Source organism: Cetorhinus maximus, chromosome 16, assembly GCF_964194155.1.
Source record: "Cetorhinus maximus chromosome 16, sCetMax3.hap1.1, whole genome shotgun sequence".
Taxonomy (NCBI): Eukaryota; Metazoa; Chordata; class Chondrichthyes; order Lamniformes; family Cetorhinidae; genus Cetorhinus; species Cetorhinus maximus.
Genome location: NC_135894.1, coordinates 76,312,007 through 76,330,812, shown reverse-complemented (window position 1 = coordinate 76,330,812; position 18,806 = coordinate 76,312,007). Strand labels below are relative to the sequence as shown.

Sequence of the window (18,806 nt, the reverse complement as noted above, 5' to 3'; positions counted from 1 at the left end):
CACTTCTGACCTTATGATGAAAGGAAGGTCATTGAATTCACTGAAGATGGTTGAGCCTAGAACACTACCCTGAGGAACTCCTGCAGTGACATCCTGGAACTGAGATAATTGGCCTCCAACAACCACAATCATCATCCTTTTGTGCAAGGTATGACTCTAATCAGTGGAGAGTTTTCCCTGATTCCCACTGACTCCAGTTTAGCTAGGGTTCCTTGATGCTACACTCAGTCAAATATGGCCTTGATGTCAAGGGCAGTCACTCTTGCCTCACCTCTGGAGTTCAGCTCTTGTCCATGTATGAACCAAGGCTGTAATGAGGTCAGGAGCTGAGTGGCCCTGGTACTAACTGAGCATCAGTGTTCAGGTTATTGCTAAGCAAGTCTGCTTGAAAGCATTGCTGATGACTTCTTCCATCACTTTACTGATGGTCGAGATAGACAGACTGATGGGGTAGTAATTGGCCAGGATAGATTTGTCCTGCTTTTTGTGTACAGGACATACCTGGGCAATTTTCCACATTGCTGGTAGATGCCATGTTGTAGCTGTACTGAAACAGCTTTGTTAGAAGTGCGGCAAGTTCTGGAGAACAAGTTTTCAATACTACTGCTGGAATATTATCAGGGTCCATAGCCTTTGCACTATCCAGTGCCTTCAGCTATTAATCACATGGAGTGAATCGAATTGACTGAAGACTGGCACCTGTGATGCTGGGGACCTCCAGAGGAAGAAGAGATGAATCATCCACTCGGCACTTCTAGCTGATAATTTTTGCAAATGCTTCAGGCTTATCTTTTGTACTGATGTGCTGGGCTCCCCAATCATTGAGGATGGGGATATTGGAGGAGCATTATCCTCCTGCTCATTGTTTAATTGTTCATCACTTTTCACAACTGGATGTGGTAGGACTGCAGAGCTTAGATCTGATGGTTGTGGAATGTTTAGCTCTGTCTCCATATAAGGTGAAACAGTCTGTAGACGTCTTTTTTAAAACAAATGCGAGTTAAAATACAGAATCCAAACTAGTTGATCATCTACTCTTCCACCCACACAATGGGAGGGGGAGTGTGGCTATTGAGCATCTGACAACAGCAATGGTGGCTTTAGAAGGAACCTCACTTATGCAGGCTATTGGAACAGTATGGAAACATCTGTCCCAAATGTTCCCACTGCTATGGAACCTTGTGGAGGGATTCTGCAAGTCCATTGATAGAAACATACGAATTAAGAGCAGGAGTAGGCCATCCAGCCCCTTGAGCCTGCTCCGTCATCCAATAAGATCATGGACGATCAGATAGTAATCTCAACCCCACATTCCTGCCAACTCCCAACTAACCTTTCACCACTCCCTTGTTACTCAAGAATCTACCTAGCTCTGCCCTTAAAAATATTCCGAGACTCTGCTTCCACTGACTTTTGAGCAAGAGTTCCAATGACTCATGACCCTCAATTTCTCATCTGTCTTAAATGGGTGACCCTTTTTAAGCAATGACCCCTAGTTCTAAATTCTCCCACAAGAGGAAACATCCTCTCTACATCCACCCTGTCAAGACCCCTCAGGATCTTATATTTCAATCAAGTCGCCTTTTACTCTTAATTCCAGCGGATACAAGCCTAACCTGTCCAACCTTTCCTCATACGACAACCCGCCCAATCCTGGTATTAGTCTAGTAAACCTTCTCTGAACTGCTTCTAATGCATTTACATCTTTCCTTAAATAAGGAAACCAGTCTGTACAAAATACTCCAGATTTCCAATGCCCTGTACAACTGAAGCATAACCTCCCTACTTTTGTAATTAATTCCTCTCACAATAAACAATAACATTCTATTAGCTTTCCTAATTACCTGCTGTACCTGCATACTAACCTTGTGTTTCATGCACTAGGACACCCAGATCCCTCTGAATCTCCGAGTTCTGCAATCTGTCACTATTTAGATGAGCTTTTTTATTCTTCCTGCCAAAATGGACAATTTCACATTTTCCCACATTATACTCCATTTGCCAGATCTTTGCCCACTCACTTAACCTATCTATGTCCCTTCACAATTTACTTTTCTACCTATCTTTGTCATCAGCAACCATTCCTTCGGTCCCTTTGACAAGTCATTTATATAAATTGTAAAAAGTTGAGGCCCCAGCATTGATCCATGTTCGTGAAGATTGGGAAGATGCTCTTCACTAGTAGTATGGACTAATTATAACCGCAGCCAACTGACCATCATGAGCAGTAGTTTAGATGGATACAAATGAGGAAGGTCATTCAGGCAATCTAGCTGAAAGATTCCACTGCACTTCTTGGATTACCCAACAAACGTCACAAATGATTTTCTGTACAAATTTATTTTAAAAAGCTGATTACTTCCTGGTTAAATTTCTCCAGCAAAAAAAATTCAATTGACCTCAGTAGTTGCTCATGTACACCAACCATGATCTGAGGGCTTAATGTGATATGGCAGGCCCCACATACAGTTTTTAACATAGTTTGATGCTTCTGTTCCTGTTAATGTACATCCTTCAGTGTACTGTAAGTAATGCTTGAAGGTAGTCTGGTCGTTTTTTTTAAATGCTTAACAAAAAGGTCCAGATTTCAGTGTTATTAAAAGACAATCAACCACTTGAGCTTCACTTTTTGCAGTTTGTGTCAATATTATTACCTTGTAGACACCTAAATAAATCTGTGATGGAATTGTAAAGTAAATGGACTTCTCTAACATCCGTATAATAACCTAGTGTATCATTTAACTATAGAGGAGGATTCTGGCGCTGTGCCACCTTCTCAGTGCTGTTCCAGCAGAAACAGAGCATACAAAAGTTGGCCATCGTGTACCCCAACTAGCAAGTATTGGTAAAATTTCCTTCTGATCAGCCAATACCCTCTGTTGGAAAGTGTGAATGAGTTAACATGAAGGAAGAATAGGAATGGCCTCAACTGTGATTGATTTATTTATTCCCCCACCCCCACCCCCCCCACCCCAAATGATCTTATATAGCATCTCTCATGACCTCAGCTTGCCCTTAAGTGTTTTGTAATCAATGGAGTACTTTTGAAGTGTAGTATTGGCAATTATTCATATGGGGTGAATATGACTACTAGGTGAGGTACAAGAGGACTGCAAGTGCCTGTGGATCCACAAGTCACCATCTTCAGGAAAGCAAAAGTGAAAAGCAAAGAATGTACAATTGCAATACCTTATTGTAAAGTCCTTTTGAAGTCTTGAAGACAAATGCAAGTTTGTTCTTTTCATTGACATTAATCTTCACTGCTAACATTGGCAAAATGTCTCAATCTACAATTAATGTAATATCAATAATCTCTAACTGCACTTGTATAATAATTATACACGTCATGGAAAATATATGCATTAATAATAGATGGCAGCGTAGAAAACTATAATTTAAAGCTAGTTCATATGACATTTTAAACCATGAGTGATTTTGTCATTTAAAACTGAAGACTTTATTATTATTCCTTCCTAATAATCCATAATTTTATGTGGAAAAAAAGATGTTTTGTGCATCTGCAGTTTTAAATCCAGGTGGGTTTAGGGTCAATACCAAATTGAGGTGAGTGGAAGATTGATATTTCCATGTACTGCAGTTGACTGAAGGACCTCACCAATCTTAACGCTGTGATACTCAATCTTGCATTGCCTGAACATTGTAAAGATCATGTCGTTTCTGCTTGAGAACTGGTATCTGTTGACGAATGTCCGAAAGATATTTCAAATCTGTTCAGAGGAAAATTGCAAAAAAATGGAATTTCAATGCAGTGTCTGTCTTTGCAGAAATAATACATGTTCCTGAATTGAACATAAACGCATGCTTCTTTAAGTTTTCTTGTATACAGGAATTAGGTATTTATCTGCTTCAAATTAGTAAGAGCTGTGTTAACCATTTTTATTTGCCAGTACTGCAACATTGAAACTGGTGTACTTGTCAAAGCTTAATTCAAAAATAATAAATGATCAAATTCAGCAGATGCTCCTGAGGAAATTTTGTTTGGCAGGACACATTACAGAGAGCTCTAGATGTCTAGGGATTTCAGAGGTTTGCTGGAACTGAATTTCTTCTAATTAGAAGTACTGTATAAAATATAGCAAATATATTTTCAGGTGAATGCTTTTTCGAACAAACGTGCAGTTAGAAATAAAGTAACTTTATGAACTTTTGTACCAAGTGTGAATAAAAAGAGGAGAAATAAAAAAAAGATGAGAATTTAAGAATGGAAAATCTCATCTAAGTCAGACCACAAGAGTGACCACCCTCCAGAGACCAGCAAGAAAATGAAAAGGAGGATCAAATTGGTCCATTTATTTCCATATCTAACCCAAGAAAAGTACTGATGACAAACTGAGCATATATCATCTAGCCATCCACATTGAAGAATTGGGCAAGAAAAGCAATAAAGGAGGGGAAATTTTTCTTGCATATTTAATTACCAATCAGAGGACGTAAGCTTTTCAGTTGTTACAAGATTTAAGAATCTCACCTATATCTGCATATACAATGGTTTCTTCAGTACCGGCTTTGGTTACAACTTCACCCCTGAAAAGACAAGAAACAGGTGCATATATTTTTTAAAAAAGTTTGATTTTAAGTGCTTGTAGGCAAAATTGATTTTTTTCTAAAAGTAATGTTTTAAGAGTGAACGATTAAAAATGGAATGAACTTCTAGATAGAGCTTTGCCTCTATTACTCTAGAGTTGTGTAAGAAACAAGTGGAAGCTGCAATGGGAGGTAACTTCTGGATGGATGAGCTCAAAAGACCAAATGACTTTCCTTGTCTGTAATTATCTTTTGAAATACATACCATGGGTTTACTATACTGCTGTGACCCCAAGCCACATAGGAATCATTCTCATTTCGTGCAGGTGATACTGCTGCTACAAACACCTGATTATCAACAGCCCTGTAACAGATGAAAGAGCAATTTAACAAAAATGCTGTTTCTTTTCATGTACAGTACACTTTACAGCAACATTCTACATTATTCTACAGGATTTTAAAAAACCATATAGATTTGATATTAGACTACATGACTTTTAAAAAAAAATAATTAATAATAACGGCCCCTAAATTGGTGCTGACCCTGCAGAGTTATCGGGATAGAGTTAATAGCATACCAGAAGTGGGTGCATTGCAGAAAGAAACTACTGAGCCACAAAGGAAGATCACATTGGCACAGTGCTGCTCTAAGGACTCCTCAGCTCTGAGAGGCTGTCAAGAGTAATCAATTTTCCTTCCTTTCACACCCCCATCTCCTGGCTTGATAACTGCTTCTAGGATCTTTATAGTTGGTGTTAGTTCTGCAAAGGCTTTAAAGGTATAGTGATCTGGGAGAGTCCCAGATCCACCCACTTGGAGGGTGGGGAGTGAATGAAGAGCCATCTATGGATTCCCCTTTTGAAATAGGGAGAACACAATGCAATATTCTGGCTGAATAGGGCTCTACCCAGTTTTCCAGTCTTTCAATAGTGATCCACCCCAGTTGGGCCCAGGACAATAAATGTGTCCTTGCCAGTGGCACTCACATCCTGTTTGAATGTCACTCCTTGTTCATACGTCTTAACTTCACTTGCCCCTCCTCAGTCTCTTCTCTTCACAGAATCATCTCTACTTGTCTGTCTCAACTATCTAAATACTGTTAATTTAAATTAAATTCTTCACTGTTCAGGGTTAGAACAAGATTAATAGATGTCAGAAGGTAATGGATGTGGACTGGTTTGCTAATTATTTACCTGATTTTGTGGCAATAGTCAACATTTCTGACATTGTTCTCCCCTGTTTTATTCAGCCTTTGTGTAATTTAAGCACACAGGCGGTACAAAGGTTATAAAACAAGGTTCATTTATTCCACTGGCATCAGAGCGATATCAACCCTCGAGGGAAAGTGCAACTCCAAGAAACAAACTATATTTAGAGAATATACACAGCCAATGCTCCAGATCTCTCTACCTATTTGTGGCCGTGGCTCCTCAATGCAGTGACTCACCAGTTTTGAACTGCTTCAGCTTCTGGCTACAGGTCCTTCTCTCCTCTCTCTCCATGAAGCCTCTCAGACTTGAGTGCTGCCAGTTGGTCTGACTAGGTATCTAGTTTACCTTCCTGCCTCTTTAGCCACCCTTGGGGGCTTCAAACTGCCCTAGGCTCTTGCTACTCGAGTCCTGGGATTCGTCCTTGCTTTCTCCCCTGCCTCATGGCATCTGGTTCTGCCCCTCAGCTTATTAAAGACACCGTTCCCTGCAGGGGCCAACCAGTTCCCCTGATCAGCGCGCTCTCTCCCCACATCCCCCCGACCCCCCCGCCCAAATCATCGCCACCTCCTGCCGGAGGCCCCATTACATTATTAAGGAGTTCTCTGATCTTTCAGTTTTAACCAATTGTCTCTACCCTAAAGGTTAATCTGTCCTTCCCGATGAACCTTCCACGTTTCCAACATGTTCTGTTCTGACTCCAGTTTTCCAGCGTTTGCAGTTTTAAAAAAATATAATTGTACTGACTGTGAATTCACCATTCCCATTAAATGAGGGTTACTTTGAACAACATGATCTCCAAGTTAAGTACAAATAATTGCTATTGATTGGTTATTTTGTGCTGTGTGCAAAAAGCTATTAAATGAGTCTTGACAGTTTGTAATCCATCACCTCCACACCACTCTTAAGGCTTGATTTCCTATTGTTTCAATACTTGCTTAAAAATAAAATGACCACCTATATATTCTCACATAATCTACACACAATATCTTTGCCACTCACCTAGCCCTTTGTAAGAGTTCCCAATGGGCTGGTCCTGTTGTCATGTTGAATGCTCCTGGATAAACTAGAAGTTGGCAGCCTGTAGAGCCATTTAAAAAAAAAATTAGTTTTCATAACATGTGACCCAGATTAATTTTAAAACAAGAGCTAACTGATTTTTTTTCATGTATTTTTATGGTTACTAAATAGAATATCTGGCAGCTACCAAAGAGGGGAACAGGTACACCACTTGCATTAGCACCAGTGATGGAGAAACAGCAATAGGGGCTTTATCCACAATTTTAGCTTGGTGTCCTCTCCTAGCTCAAACAGCAGCACAAACAACTGGCATTCATCCATATCTAGATGGACCAAATAATGCCTCTGGCAACCCTCCAACCACTTCTCCTGATGACCAAAACCTTGTTCTTTTCTAGCTGAGCAGTCAATCCACCCCTACAAATTTATGATTATTGGTTTGTACCGACTTTCCACAATCAAAGAAGCTGCAGTGGTCAGAAATAAAACTGAGTGACAACTTTTGGGAAAAAAAATGTATGAATACAAGCACAACAGTTGTTTATGGCATCTGCCTTCCATGTAAATGGGTGGTTTTCAAAGCATCAGAGCTCAGGGTTTTTTTACAGCAGTTTTAAACAGTTATGAAATAAATGCATGGATGAGAGGGGTTCAAGTCAGTAATCAACCTTTGGAAGAGTTTATATAGGCATTCCAAGTCTTCAGAGGTCATTCCCAGCAGCTTCAAAGCCAATGCGATACTTTTGAAATGCAGGCACTGCTCCCGGGTGGGGTAAGATAACAGCCAGATGTGCACACCAAAGACTAACAAACAGAAATGACCCGATAATGTGTTTTAGGGTTGTAGGTTGAGGGATGAATATTGGTCAGGACACCGGAGACACACTTGCTCTTCTTTGAATACTGCTACAGGATCTTTCTCATCTGTATGAGCGATCTGACAGGGCATCTCATCTAGAAGACAACACCTTGGACCATACATCACTATGCTGTGTGGAGAAAGCAAACACCTGGACACACAATAGCTTTATGTTCCAAAATATCATTTGTCTTATAATAAAAACAGAAAATGTTTGACCCTCTGAAGAGTCATATGGACTCGAAACATTAACTGTTTCTCTCTCCACAGATGCTGCCAGACCTGAGTTTTTCCAGCATTTTCTGTTTTTATTTCAGATTTCCAACATCCACCGTATTTTGCTTTTATCATTTTGTCTTTTACTTGCCTCTTTTTGTGTAAATTTGAGCAAGTTCCGCAAACCTCATATCATAACAGATCCCAATCCCAATCTTGCAGTAAGCTGAAAAGAGAGATAAAGATTAGAAAATGACTGATTAAGGCATGATCGGGCTTTAATTTAGAATGGATGTGTGTGTATATGTATGTGTATACAGAACATACATCAAAGCACGCCATTTATAAACTCCTTGGGCAACTTTGAATTATAATAACTTTGGATGTAAACATGACCACATGCATTTGATGTGGTCTACATGGACTTTAGCAAGGCTTTTGATAAGGTCCCTCATGGCAGACTAGTCAAGAAAGTAAGAGCCCATGGGATCCAAGACACCGGAGTGCTGCTTTGGGCTGCAGTAGAGTGCTTAAGTTGGACTTTGGTGACTGAGGGAATTTAAGGGTTATTTTCTATCTAAAGTCTAGTCTTTCTTTAATTTAGTAATTAGCTAAAAGTTGCTATTTGGGTTGGAAGAAGGTGAGTTTTAGGCCAGCTTTAAAACATGGTTTATACAGGCTCTGCTTACAGCTACAACTAGTTGATTAGATAACTGGCTTAAACAGGTTTTTAGAGGCTAGATTGAGAGAGTATAAAAACAGGTCATCTTACAGTGTTGACTTTGGGCTGCAGGAGAGTGTTTAAGTTGGAGTTTGATGACTGAGGGAGTTCGATGAGTAGGGAACTAAGTGATCCTTTGAGTACCGTGAGTATAGTCCGGTAAGTATCTACTATTTTTATCGCTTATAGTTTTTAAGGTCTTATTTTGTGGTTAATCGTTTGTAAGGGTTATATTCTGTAACAATGAGGAGCAGGGAAGAAGGGCTCTAGATTAATTGATATTAGGTATCTTCCAGAAGGTTTAATTTAACTTAAAGGGGTAAGTCATGGCAGGAGAGCTCAAAGCCGTGGTGTGCTTATCCTGCTCTATGTGGGAAGCCAGGAACATTTCCAGTGCCAGGGGCCAGCATGTGTGCGGGAAGTGTCTCCAGCTGCGGCTCCTGGAATCCCAGGTTTCGGAGCTGGAGCGGCAGCTGAGGACACCGTGGAGCATCCGCGAGGCAGGGAGTATTATGGATAGCACGTATAGAGAGGTGGTCACACTGCAGGCTAAGAGTCCACAGGCAGGAAGGGAATGGGTGGCGACCAGACAGAGCAAGAGCACTAGACAGGCAGTGCAGGAATCTCCCCTGCAAAACAGATGTACCGCTTTGGATACTGTTGAGGGGAATGGCCTATCAGGGGAAAGCAGCAAAAGCCAAATTCATTGCACCACAGTTGGCTCTGCTGCACAGGGAAGGAGTAAAAAGTATGAGAATGCAATAGTTATAGGAGATTCAATTGTATGGGGAACAGATAGGCATTTCTGTGGCCGCAAACAAGACTCCAGGATGGTATGTTGCCTCCCTGGTGCTAGGGTCAAGGATGTCTCCGAGCAGCTACAGGACATTCTGAAGGGGCAGGGTGAATAGCCAGTGGTTGTGGTACATATTGGTACAAATGACATAAGTAAAAAAGGGATGAGGTCCTAAAAGCAGAATTTAGGGAGTTAGGAAGTACGTTGAAAAGTAGGACCTCAAAGGTAGTGATCTCAGAATTACTGCCACTGCCATGTGCTAGTCGGAGTAGAAATAGCAGGATATATTGGATGAATACGTGGCTGAAGAGATGGTGTCGGGGGGAGGGTTTCGGATTCCTGGGACATTGGGACAGGTTCTGGGGGAGGTGGGACCAGTACAAACTGGACGGGTTACACCTGGGCAGGACAGGGACTGATGTCCTTGGGGGAATATTTGCTTGAGTGGTTGGGGAGGGTTTAAACTAAAATGGCAGGGGGATGGGAACTTATGCAAGGAGTCAGAGGAGGGGGAATTAAGGACAAGAACAAAAGACAGAAAGAGGAATAAGAAAAGTGATAGGCAGAGAAATCAAGGGCAAGAATCAAACAGGCCTTTGTGAAAATTAGTGCGAATAGGATAAGTAATCTTAAAAAGACAAGCCTTAAGGCTATGTGCCTTAACGTGAGGAGCATTCGCAATAAAGTGGATGAATTAACCACGCAAATAGATGTAAACAGGTATGATATAGTCGGGAATACGAAGACATGGCTGCAGGGTGATGAGGGATGGGAACTGAACATCCAGGGGTATTTAGTATTTAGGAAGGACAGACAAAAAGGAAAAGGCGGTGGAGCTGCATTGCTGGTTAAAGAAGAAATTAACGCAATAGTGAGGAAGGATATTAGCTCCGGTGATGTGGAATCTGTATGGGTAGAGCTGAGAAACACTTAGGGGGCAAAAAACGTTAGTAGGGGTTGTATATAGACCCCCAAACTGTAGTGGTGATGTTGGGAATGACATTACACAGGAAATTAGAGATGCATGCAATAAAGGAACATCTGTAATTATGGTGACTTTAATCTGCATATACATTATCAAATTAGTAACAATACCGTAGAGGAATTATTCCTGGAGTGTATACAGGATGGTTTTCTGGACCAATATGTTGAGGATCCAACTATAAAACAGGCCATCCTAGGCTGGGTATTGTGTAACAAGAAAGGAATAATTGGCAATCTAGTTGTGCGAGGTCCCTTGGGGATGAGCTACCATAGTATGATAGAATTCTTCATCAAGATGGAGAGTGACGTAGTTGATTCTGAGACTAGGGTCCTGAATCTTAATAAAGGAAACTATGATGGTATGAGGTGCGAGTTAGCTATGATAGATTGGGAAACGTTACTTAAAGGGATGATGGTGGATAGGCAATGGCAAACATTCAAAGAGTGCATGGATGAACTGCAACAATTATTTATTCCTGCCTGGCGCAAAAGTAAAACAGGAAAGGTGGCCAAACCATGGCTTACAAGGGAAATTAGAGATAGTATTAGATCCAAGGAAGAGGCGTACAAATTGGCCAGAAAAAATAACAGACCTGAGGACTGGGAGCAGTTTAGAATTCAGCAAAGGAAGACCAAGGGATTGATTAAGAAGGGGAAAATAGAGTACGAAAGTAAGCTTGCGGGGAACATAAAAACTGACTGTAAACGTTTCTATAGGTATGTGAAGAGAAAAAGATTGGTGAAGACAAATGTAGGTCCCTTACAGTCAGAAACAGGGGAATTTATAATGGGGAACAAAGAAATGGCTGACCAACTAAATACATTGGTTCTATCTTCACAAAGGAGGACACAAATAACATACCAGAAATGTTGGGGAACACGGTTTAGTGAGAGGGAGGAACTGAAATAAATCAGTATTAGTAGGGAAATGGTGTTGGGGAAATTGATGGGATTGAAGGCCGATAAATCCCCAGGGCCTGATAATCTACATCCCAGAGTACTTAAGGAAGTGGCCCTAGAAATAGTGGATGCATTGGTGGTCATCTTCTGAGATTCTTTGGATTCTGGAACAGTTCCTACAGATTGGAGGGTAGCTAATGTAACCCCACTATTCAAAAAGGAAGGTAGAGAGAAAACTGGGAATTATAGACCAGTCAGCCTGACGTCGGTAGTGGGGAAAATTCTAGAGTCCATTATAAAAGATTTAATAGCTGAGCACTTGGAAAGCAGTGGCAGAATCGGAAAGAGTCAGCATGGATTTATGAAAGGGAAATCATGCTTGACAAATCTACTGGAATTTTTTGAAGGATGTAACTAGTAGAGTTGATGAGGGGAAGCCAGTGGATGTGGTTTATTTGGACTTTCAGAAGGCTTTTGACAAAGTCCCACATAAGAGATTAGTGTGTAAAATTAATGTGCATGGGATTGGGGGTAGTTGAGATGGATAGAAAACTGATTGGCAGACAGGAAACAGAGTAGGAATAAACCGTTCTTTTTCCGAATGACAGGCAGTGACTAGTGGGGTACCGCAGGGATCGGTGCTGGGAACCCAGCTATTCACAATGTATATTAATGATTTAGATGAGGGAACTAAATGTAATATCTCCAAATTTGCAGATGACACAAAGCTGGGTGGGAGGGTGAGCTGTGAGGAGGATGCAGAGATGCTTCAATGCGATTTGGAGAAGCTGAGTGAGTGGGCAAATGCATGGCAGATGCAGTATAATGTGGATAAATGTGAGGTTATCCACTTTGGTAGCAAAAACAGGAAGGCAGATTATTATCTAAATGGATGTAAATTGAGAGAGGGGAATGTGCAACAAGACCTGGGTGTCCTCGTACACCAGTCGCTGAAGGTAAGCATGAAGGTGCAGCAGGCGGTAAAGAAGGCAAATGGTATGTTGGCCTTCATAGTGAGAGGATTCGAGTACAAGAGCAGAGATGTCTTGCTGTAATTATACAGGGCTTTGGCGAGACCACATCTGGAATATTGTGTACAATTTTGGTCTCCTTATCTGAGGAAGGATGTTCTTGCTATGGAGGGAGTGCAGCGAAGGTTTACCAGACTGATTCCTGGGATGGCGGCACTGACATATGAGGAGAGATTGAGTCGTTGTTAGGATTATATTCGCTGCAGTTCAGAAGAATGGTGGGGGGGGGGGTTCTCATAGAAACCTATAAAATTCTAACAGGACTAGACAGGGTGGATGCAGGAAGGATGTTCCCAATGGTGGGGGAGTCCAGAACCAGGGGTCACAGTCTGAGGATATGGGGCGGACCATTTATGACTGCGATGAGGAGAAATTTCTTCACCCAGAGAGTGGTGAGCCTGTGGAATTCACTACCACAAAGTAGTTGAGGCCAAAATATTGTATGTTTTCAAGAAGGAGTTAGATATAGCTCTTGGGGCGAAAGGGATCGAAGGATATGGGGAGAAAGCGGGAGCAGGGGAGTTGGATGGTCAGCCATGGTCATAATGAATGGCGGAGCAGGCTCGAAGGGCTGAATGGCCTACTCCTACTCTCTATATTTCTAAGGCAAAGTAGCACGTTGGATCCAAAATTGGCTGAGAGGTAGCAAGAAGAGGGTAATGGTCGAGGGATATTTCTGTGACTGGAATTCTGTTTCCAGTGGGGTTCCGCAGGGCTCAGTGTTGGGGTCCTTGCTGTTTGTGTTGCACACAAATGATTTGGACTTAAATGTAGGGGGTATAATCAAGAAGTTCTCGGATGATATGAACATTGGTAAGGTGGTAAATAGTGAGGAGGGTAGCCATAAATTGCAGGAGGATATCAATGGACTGGTTAGGTGGGCAGAGCAGTGGCAAATGGAATTCAACTCCGAAGTGTCAGGTAATGCACTTGGGGAGGGCTAACAAGACAAGGGATTACACTATGAATGGTAGGACCCTGGAAAGTACTGGAGATCAGAGGGACCTTGGTGTGCATATCCACTGATCCCTGAAGATAGTAGGGCAGGTAGATAAGGTGGTTAAGGAGGCATATGGGATACTTGCCTTTATTAGTCGAGGCACAGAATACAAGAGCAGGGAGGTTATGCTAGAACTGTATAAAACGCTGATTAGCCCACAACTGGAGTATTGCATGCAGCTCTGGTCACCACATTATATGGAGGATGTGATTGCAGAGGGTTCAGAGGAGATTCACCAGGATGCTGCCTGGGCTGGAGGGTCTGAGCTATGAGGAAAGATTGGATAGGCTGGGGTTGTTTTCCTTGGAGCAGCGAAGGTTGAGAGGAGACCTGATAAAGGTATATAAGATTGAGGGGCATAGATAGGATGGATAGGAAGGCACTTTTTCGTTAGTAGAGGGGTCAATAGCCAAGGGATATTGATTTAAGGTAAGAGGTAGATGGCTAAGAGGGGAGTTGAGGAGAAATTTTTTTCACCCAGAGGGTGGTGGGAGTCTGGAATTCACTGCCTGAAAGGATGGTTGAGTCAGAAACTCTCGTAACAATAAAGAAGTTTTTAGATATTCACTTGCGTTGCATAATTTCCAGGGCTACGGGCCAAGTGCTGGAAAATGTGATTAGTGTAGTCAGATCTTTGTTGACCGTTACGGACACGAGCGGCCGAATGGCCGCCTCCTGTGCTGTAAACGTCATCAACTGAGATAAGAGTCCAGCTGTAAATGGCATGACAGTGCAATTTATATTGTTTTAAATATGGTGATGGACTTCAATTCTGCTAATCATAACACAGTTCACCTTTCCTCTGTCACCATTTCAATCAGCTTCAGTTGCTGAAATGAAAAATATTAACAGCAATAATAGCATTGATATAAAAAGACTGAATCATGCTTTTGTATGCCATTTACAGTTTGCTTCTATCGTGTTCACATTCAAAGTTAAACTTTAAAATTGCACAAGGACTTTATAAACAACCTATGTGTACATATATATCAACATGAGTTCATGCTTACAATTGTCCACAGAGCAAGTTCTAGTTTCTTCCCAACCCTTCTCGGGAAGCTGCAAAACGCAGGCTGCCTACTTCACCTGAGGGAAGTGGGTGTAAGGGGGGAAATTAAACCAGTGGGCAAATAATGCCAGGCCATTTGTTGCACGTCTCCTAGTAACTGACTACTGATGCCAGACACTATTCTCTAGAGGCTGGTTTAATCTGAACCATGATATTCTACTGTACGAGATACCTGAGCACCTCTGGAATCCTGTTCTAGGATGGTACCTTATTTCCAGCGGATCAGCAGATCTAATGTTTCTGGATGGGCAAGACAAAAGAGGCAATGGATGGGACAACTATCACAATGTTGGAAGTTTAAGGGGGATTATTTATATTTGTAGAAAATATTGACATTCAACAAGAATCACAAGCCATTGTTGACAACAGGAATTAGAAAGAAATAATGGATTGTTCCCACTTGATGCCTACAGGTAATCAGTAATATTTATAGATAGATAAATTAAAGCTTAAACTGAAAACCCAATTTGTGCAATTGAAATGTTTAATTTAACGTTTACATCTCTGCTTTTAAAACAATTACCTTAAATCTCCCACTGCCTTGCATGGTTTCTTGGCAGACAAGGTGGATATTTGGCTAACAATTGGCTATCTGCCAATGCCCTCTAACAAATATGCATGCAGTTTGATCTGCTCACCAGCCACTTTCTCTCCTCCTTTTACAGGAGGTTGGCCTGTACGTGAGAGTTCCACCCAATGATCTAAGCAAAGCTCCATGTGAAAAATAACAGGTATTATCTTACACCAAGCAACTGCAGTACAAGTGACATTGTTTCAATTTTAAAAAGAACGAACATGTGTAATGCCAGCCACTGTATGGAATCACATATTCAACAGTCTCGATGTTTTTACTTACGAGTATCAAAGGTGCATACTGTGTTGCCAGGAGAAAGTGTCTCGGATTCCCGGAAACAGATTTTCCCAGGTACATCAATATCAAACAAATGAATCTGGTCAAATGCACAACATGGGCAGTTAGTGATCTTTAGAAAAAGAATCATTTTTAGCAGTTAATGAACTTGCAAGTTTCGAAAGACATTTGGTGCTTAAAGGTTAATCTGCTCTTTCATTTCAGTGATGTGTGCCAGTGGCAAAACGCTCGCTTTGGCTATTTTTAAAAAATTTTAGCTCACTGCTGTTGAACTTAAGTTAAGATGAGGAAATTCTTCATCTTATTGTGTGAGCATTGTTTGTCTTGAGATTTGCCAAAGGCAATTCGACACTAACATTCCTTTAGTTCAGATCATGGCAAAACAAGATCCAAATATGGATCTACAATGCTGACATTGGCAAAAGAGAGACGGTTATGATTATGTAAATGAAGTCAGTTGGCAAGTACACGGTTGTTGCTATTTTCAAATCCAAATGTTAATCTAAATGTGAAAGAGCTTTAAGATATAGTGTGCTGCACAAGCTTTGACTTCAGGTTTTCCACACTCCCATCAGTCTGAACAATGATATCCAGTCTTAGTTGAACTGCTGGTAGATTAGACTGATTCAAATTTCCACACTGACCATGTCTTTGACCTCAAAGTGCAGCTTCTGTTGATCTGAGGTGCCACTTTACCTGGCAGATTTCCAACATGGTTCTTTGGTTTCCTGGAACATATATTGAGCTTGGTCCTGCTCCATATCAATGAAATCATTCTAAATGATGTTAATATTCTTTTGAAGGTAAATTTTAAAACAATATAAAATAAAAATCACCAAGCAAATTCAGCAAAAACAAGACTCGTTAAATGTTTTTGATTGCTGAAAGTGATCTTTATGCATACTTTTGTCTCAAAATCAGTTTCAGCAGAAAGAAGCATCAAATAGGTTTGACATTGAATATGGATGTTTACAATGCTGTGGCCAGTAGTGCATGTAACAACATAAGTTTCTTTTATTTCTGTAATGTGGATTTGGATTCGGGTACTAAATATTGCTGATAATTAACTAAGGATCATTCAGTTTTTATTGATGATTAAAAAACCCTCAAAAAAAGCCAAGTTTTTTGTCAGAAGAAAATGGGAGGGGGAGGAAACTAATTATTAAAAAAAAGTGGGTAAAGTTCGAGAAAATCAGTGAATATCAGTTATTGGTTAGAATATTGTTAAAACTCAACAAAACAAACAAGGAACTAATAAAGGATACAGTTAAGCTAAATGACAACACAATTATTTACACAGCTCACAGTTACCATCCAAGTAACAGTCATTGTGGAGATGAAGTCCCGTCTTCACATTGAGAATACCTTCCATCATGTTGTGTGGCACTACCACCGTATTAAATGGGCTAGACTTCAAACAGATCTAGCAACTCAAGACTGGGCATCCACGAGGAGCTGTGGGCCATCAGCAGCAGCAGAATTGTACTCGAACACAATGTTTAACTTCATGGCCTGGCATATCCCCCATTCTACCATTACCATCAAGCCAGGGGATCAACCCTGGTTCAATGAAGAGTGCACAAGGGCATGCCAGAAGGCATACCTAAAAATGAGGTGTCAATCTTGTGAAGCTATAACACAGGCCTACTTATGTGCCAAGCAGTATAAGCAGCAAGTGATAGAGCCAAGCGATCCCACAACCAACGGATCAGATCTAAGCTCTGCAAACCTGTCATCCAGTCATGAATGGTGGTGGACAATGAAACAACCCACTGGAGGAGAAAGCTCCACCAATATCCCCATCCTCAATGATGGAGGAGCCCAGCACATCAGTGCAAAAGATAAGGCTGAAGCATTTGCTACAATCTTCAGCCAGAAGTGCCGAGTGGATGATCCATCTTGGCCTCCTCCAGAGGTCCCCAGCATCACAGATGCTAGTCTTCAACCAATTCGATTCGCTCCACGTGATTAACAGCTGAAGGCGCTGGATAGTGCAAAGGCTATGGACCCTGATAATATTCTGGCAATAGTACTGAAGACTTGTTCTCCAGAACTTGCCACGCCCCTAACCAAGCTGTTCCAGTACAGCTACAACACTGGCATCTACCCGGCTATGTGGAAATTGCCCAGGTATGTTCTGTACACAAAAAGCAGGACAAGTCCAACCCGGCCAATAAATGCCCCATCAGTCTACTCTCGATCATCAGTAAAATAATGGAAGGGGTCATCGACAGTGCTATCAAGCAGTACTTCCTTAGCAATAACCTGCTCACTGATGCCCAGTTTGGGTTCCACCAGGGCCACTCAGTTCCTGACCTCATTACAGCCTGGGTTCAAACAAGGACAAAAGAGCTGAACTCCCGAGGTGAGGTGAGAGTGATTGACCGTGACATCAAGGCCGTATTTGACCGAGTGTGGCATCAAGGACCCCTAACAAAACTGGAGTCAATGGGAATTGGGGAAAACTCTCCAGTGGTTCGAGTCATACCTAGCACATAGGAAGATAATTGTGGTTGTTGGAGGTCAGACATCTCAGCTCCAGCTTATCACTGCAGGTGTTCCTCATGGTAGTGTCCTCGGCCCAACCATCTTCAACTGCTTCATCAATGACCGTCCTTCCATCATAAGGTCAGACGTGGGGTTGTTCGCTGATGATTGCACGATGTTCACATTTGTGACTCCTCAGATACTGAAGCAGTCCATGTCCAAATGCAGCAAGACCTGGACAATATCCAGGCTTGGGCTGACAAGTGACAAGTAACATTCACGGCGCACAAGTGCCAGGCAATGACCATCTCCAACAAGAGAGGATCTAACCCCTTGACATTCAATGACATTACCATCACTGAATCCCCCACTATCAGCATCCTGGGGCTTACCACTGACCAAAAACTGAACTGGACCATATAAATACTGTGGCTACAAGAGCAGGTCAGAGGCTAGGAATCGTGCAACGAGTAACTCACCTCCTCACTCCCCAAAGACTATTCACTATCGACAAGGCACAAGTCAGGAGTGTGATGGAATACTCCCCACTTGCCTGGATGAATGCAGCTCCCATAACACTTGAAGTTTGACACCATCCAGGACAAAGCAGCCTGCTTGATTGGCACCACATCCACAAACATTCACTCCCTCCATCACTAACACACAGTAGCAGCAGTGTGTACCATCTACGAAATGCACTGCAGGAATTCACTCAGGCTCTTTAGCCAGCACCTTCCAAACCCACGACCACTACCATTTAGAAGGACAAGGGCAGCAGATACATGGGAACACCACCACCTGGAAGTTACCCTCCAAGTCATTCACCATCCTGACTTGGAAATATATCGCCGTTCCTTCACTGTCAATGGGTCAAAATCCTGGAACTCCCTTCCTAACAGCACTGAGGGTGTACCTACACCACATGGACTGCAGTGGTTGAAGAAGGTAGCTCACCACCACCTTCTCAAGGGCAACTATGGGTGGGCAATAAATGCTGGCCCAGCCAGCGAAGTCCACATCCCGTGAAGGAATAAAAAAAATGTATGTTTGCAGTAGTTACGTTAAACTATGTTTGTCAAGGTTTATTCACCTGGGGTCT

General features: G+C 41.8%; 1 protein-coding gene across 1 annotated transcript in view; it reads right to left on the bottom strand.

The window, feature by feature from the left end:
- Positions 1-1,475: 1,475 nt before the first annotated feature.
- Positions 1,476-18,806, bottom strand: part of nit2 (nitrilase family, member 2) — a 34,660-nt gene continuing 17,329 nt past the window's right edge. Inside the window, exons 6-11 of the mRNA XM_078560088.1 lie at positions 15,206-15,299; positions 8,000-8,074; positions 6,756-6,834; positions 4,811-4,909; positions 4,490-4,545; positions 1,476-3,728 (exon numbers count right to left, since the gene is read on the bottom strand). Coding sequence (XP_078416214.1) covers positions 3,637-3,728; positions 4,490-4,545; positions 4,811-4,909; positions 6,756-6,834; positions 8,000-8,074; positions 15,206-15,299 — 495 coding nt within the window. The 3' untranslated portion in view covers positions 1,476-3,636. The remainder of the gene's footprint in view (positions 3,729-4,489; positions 4,546-4,810; positions 4,910-6,755; positions 6,835-7,999; positions 8,075-15,205; positions 15,300-18,806) is intronic.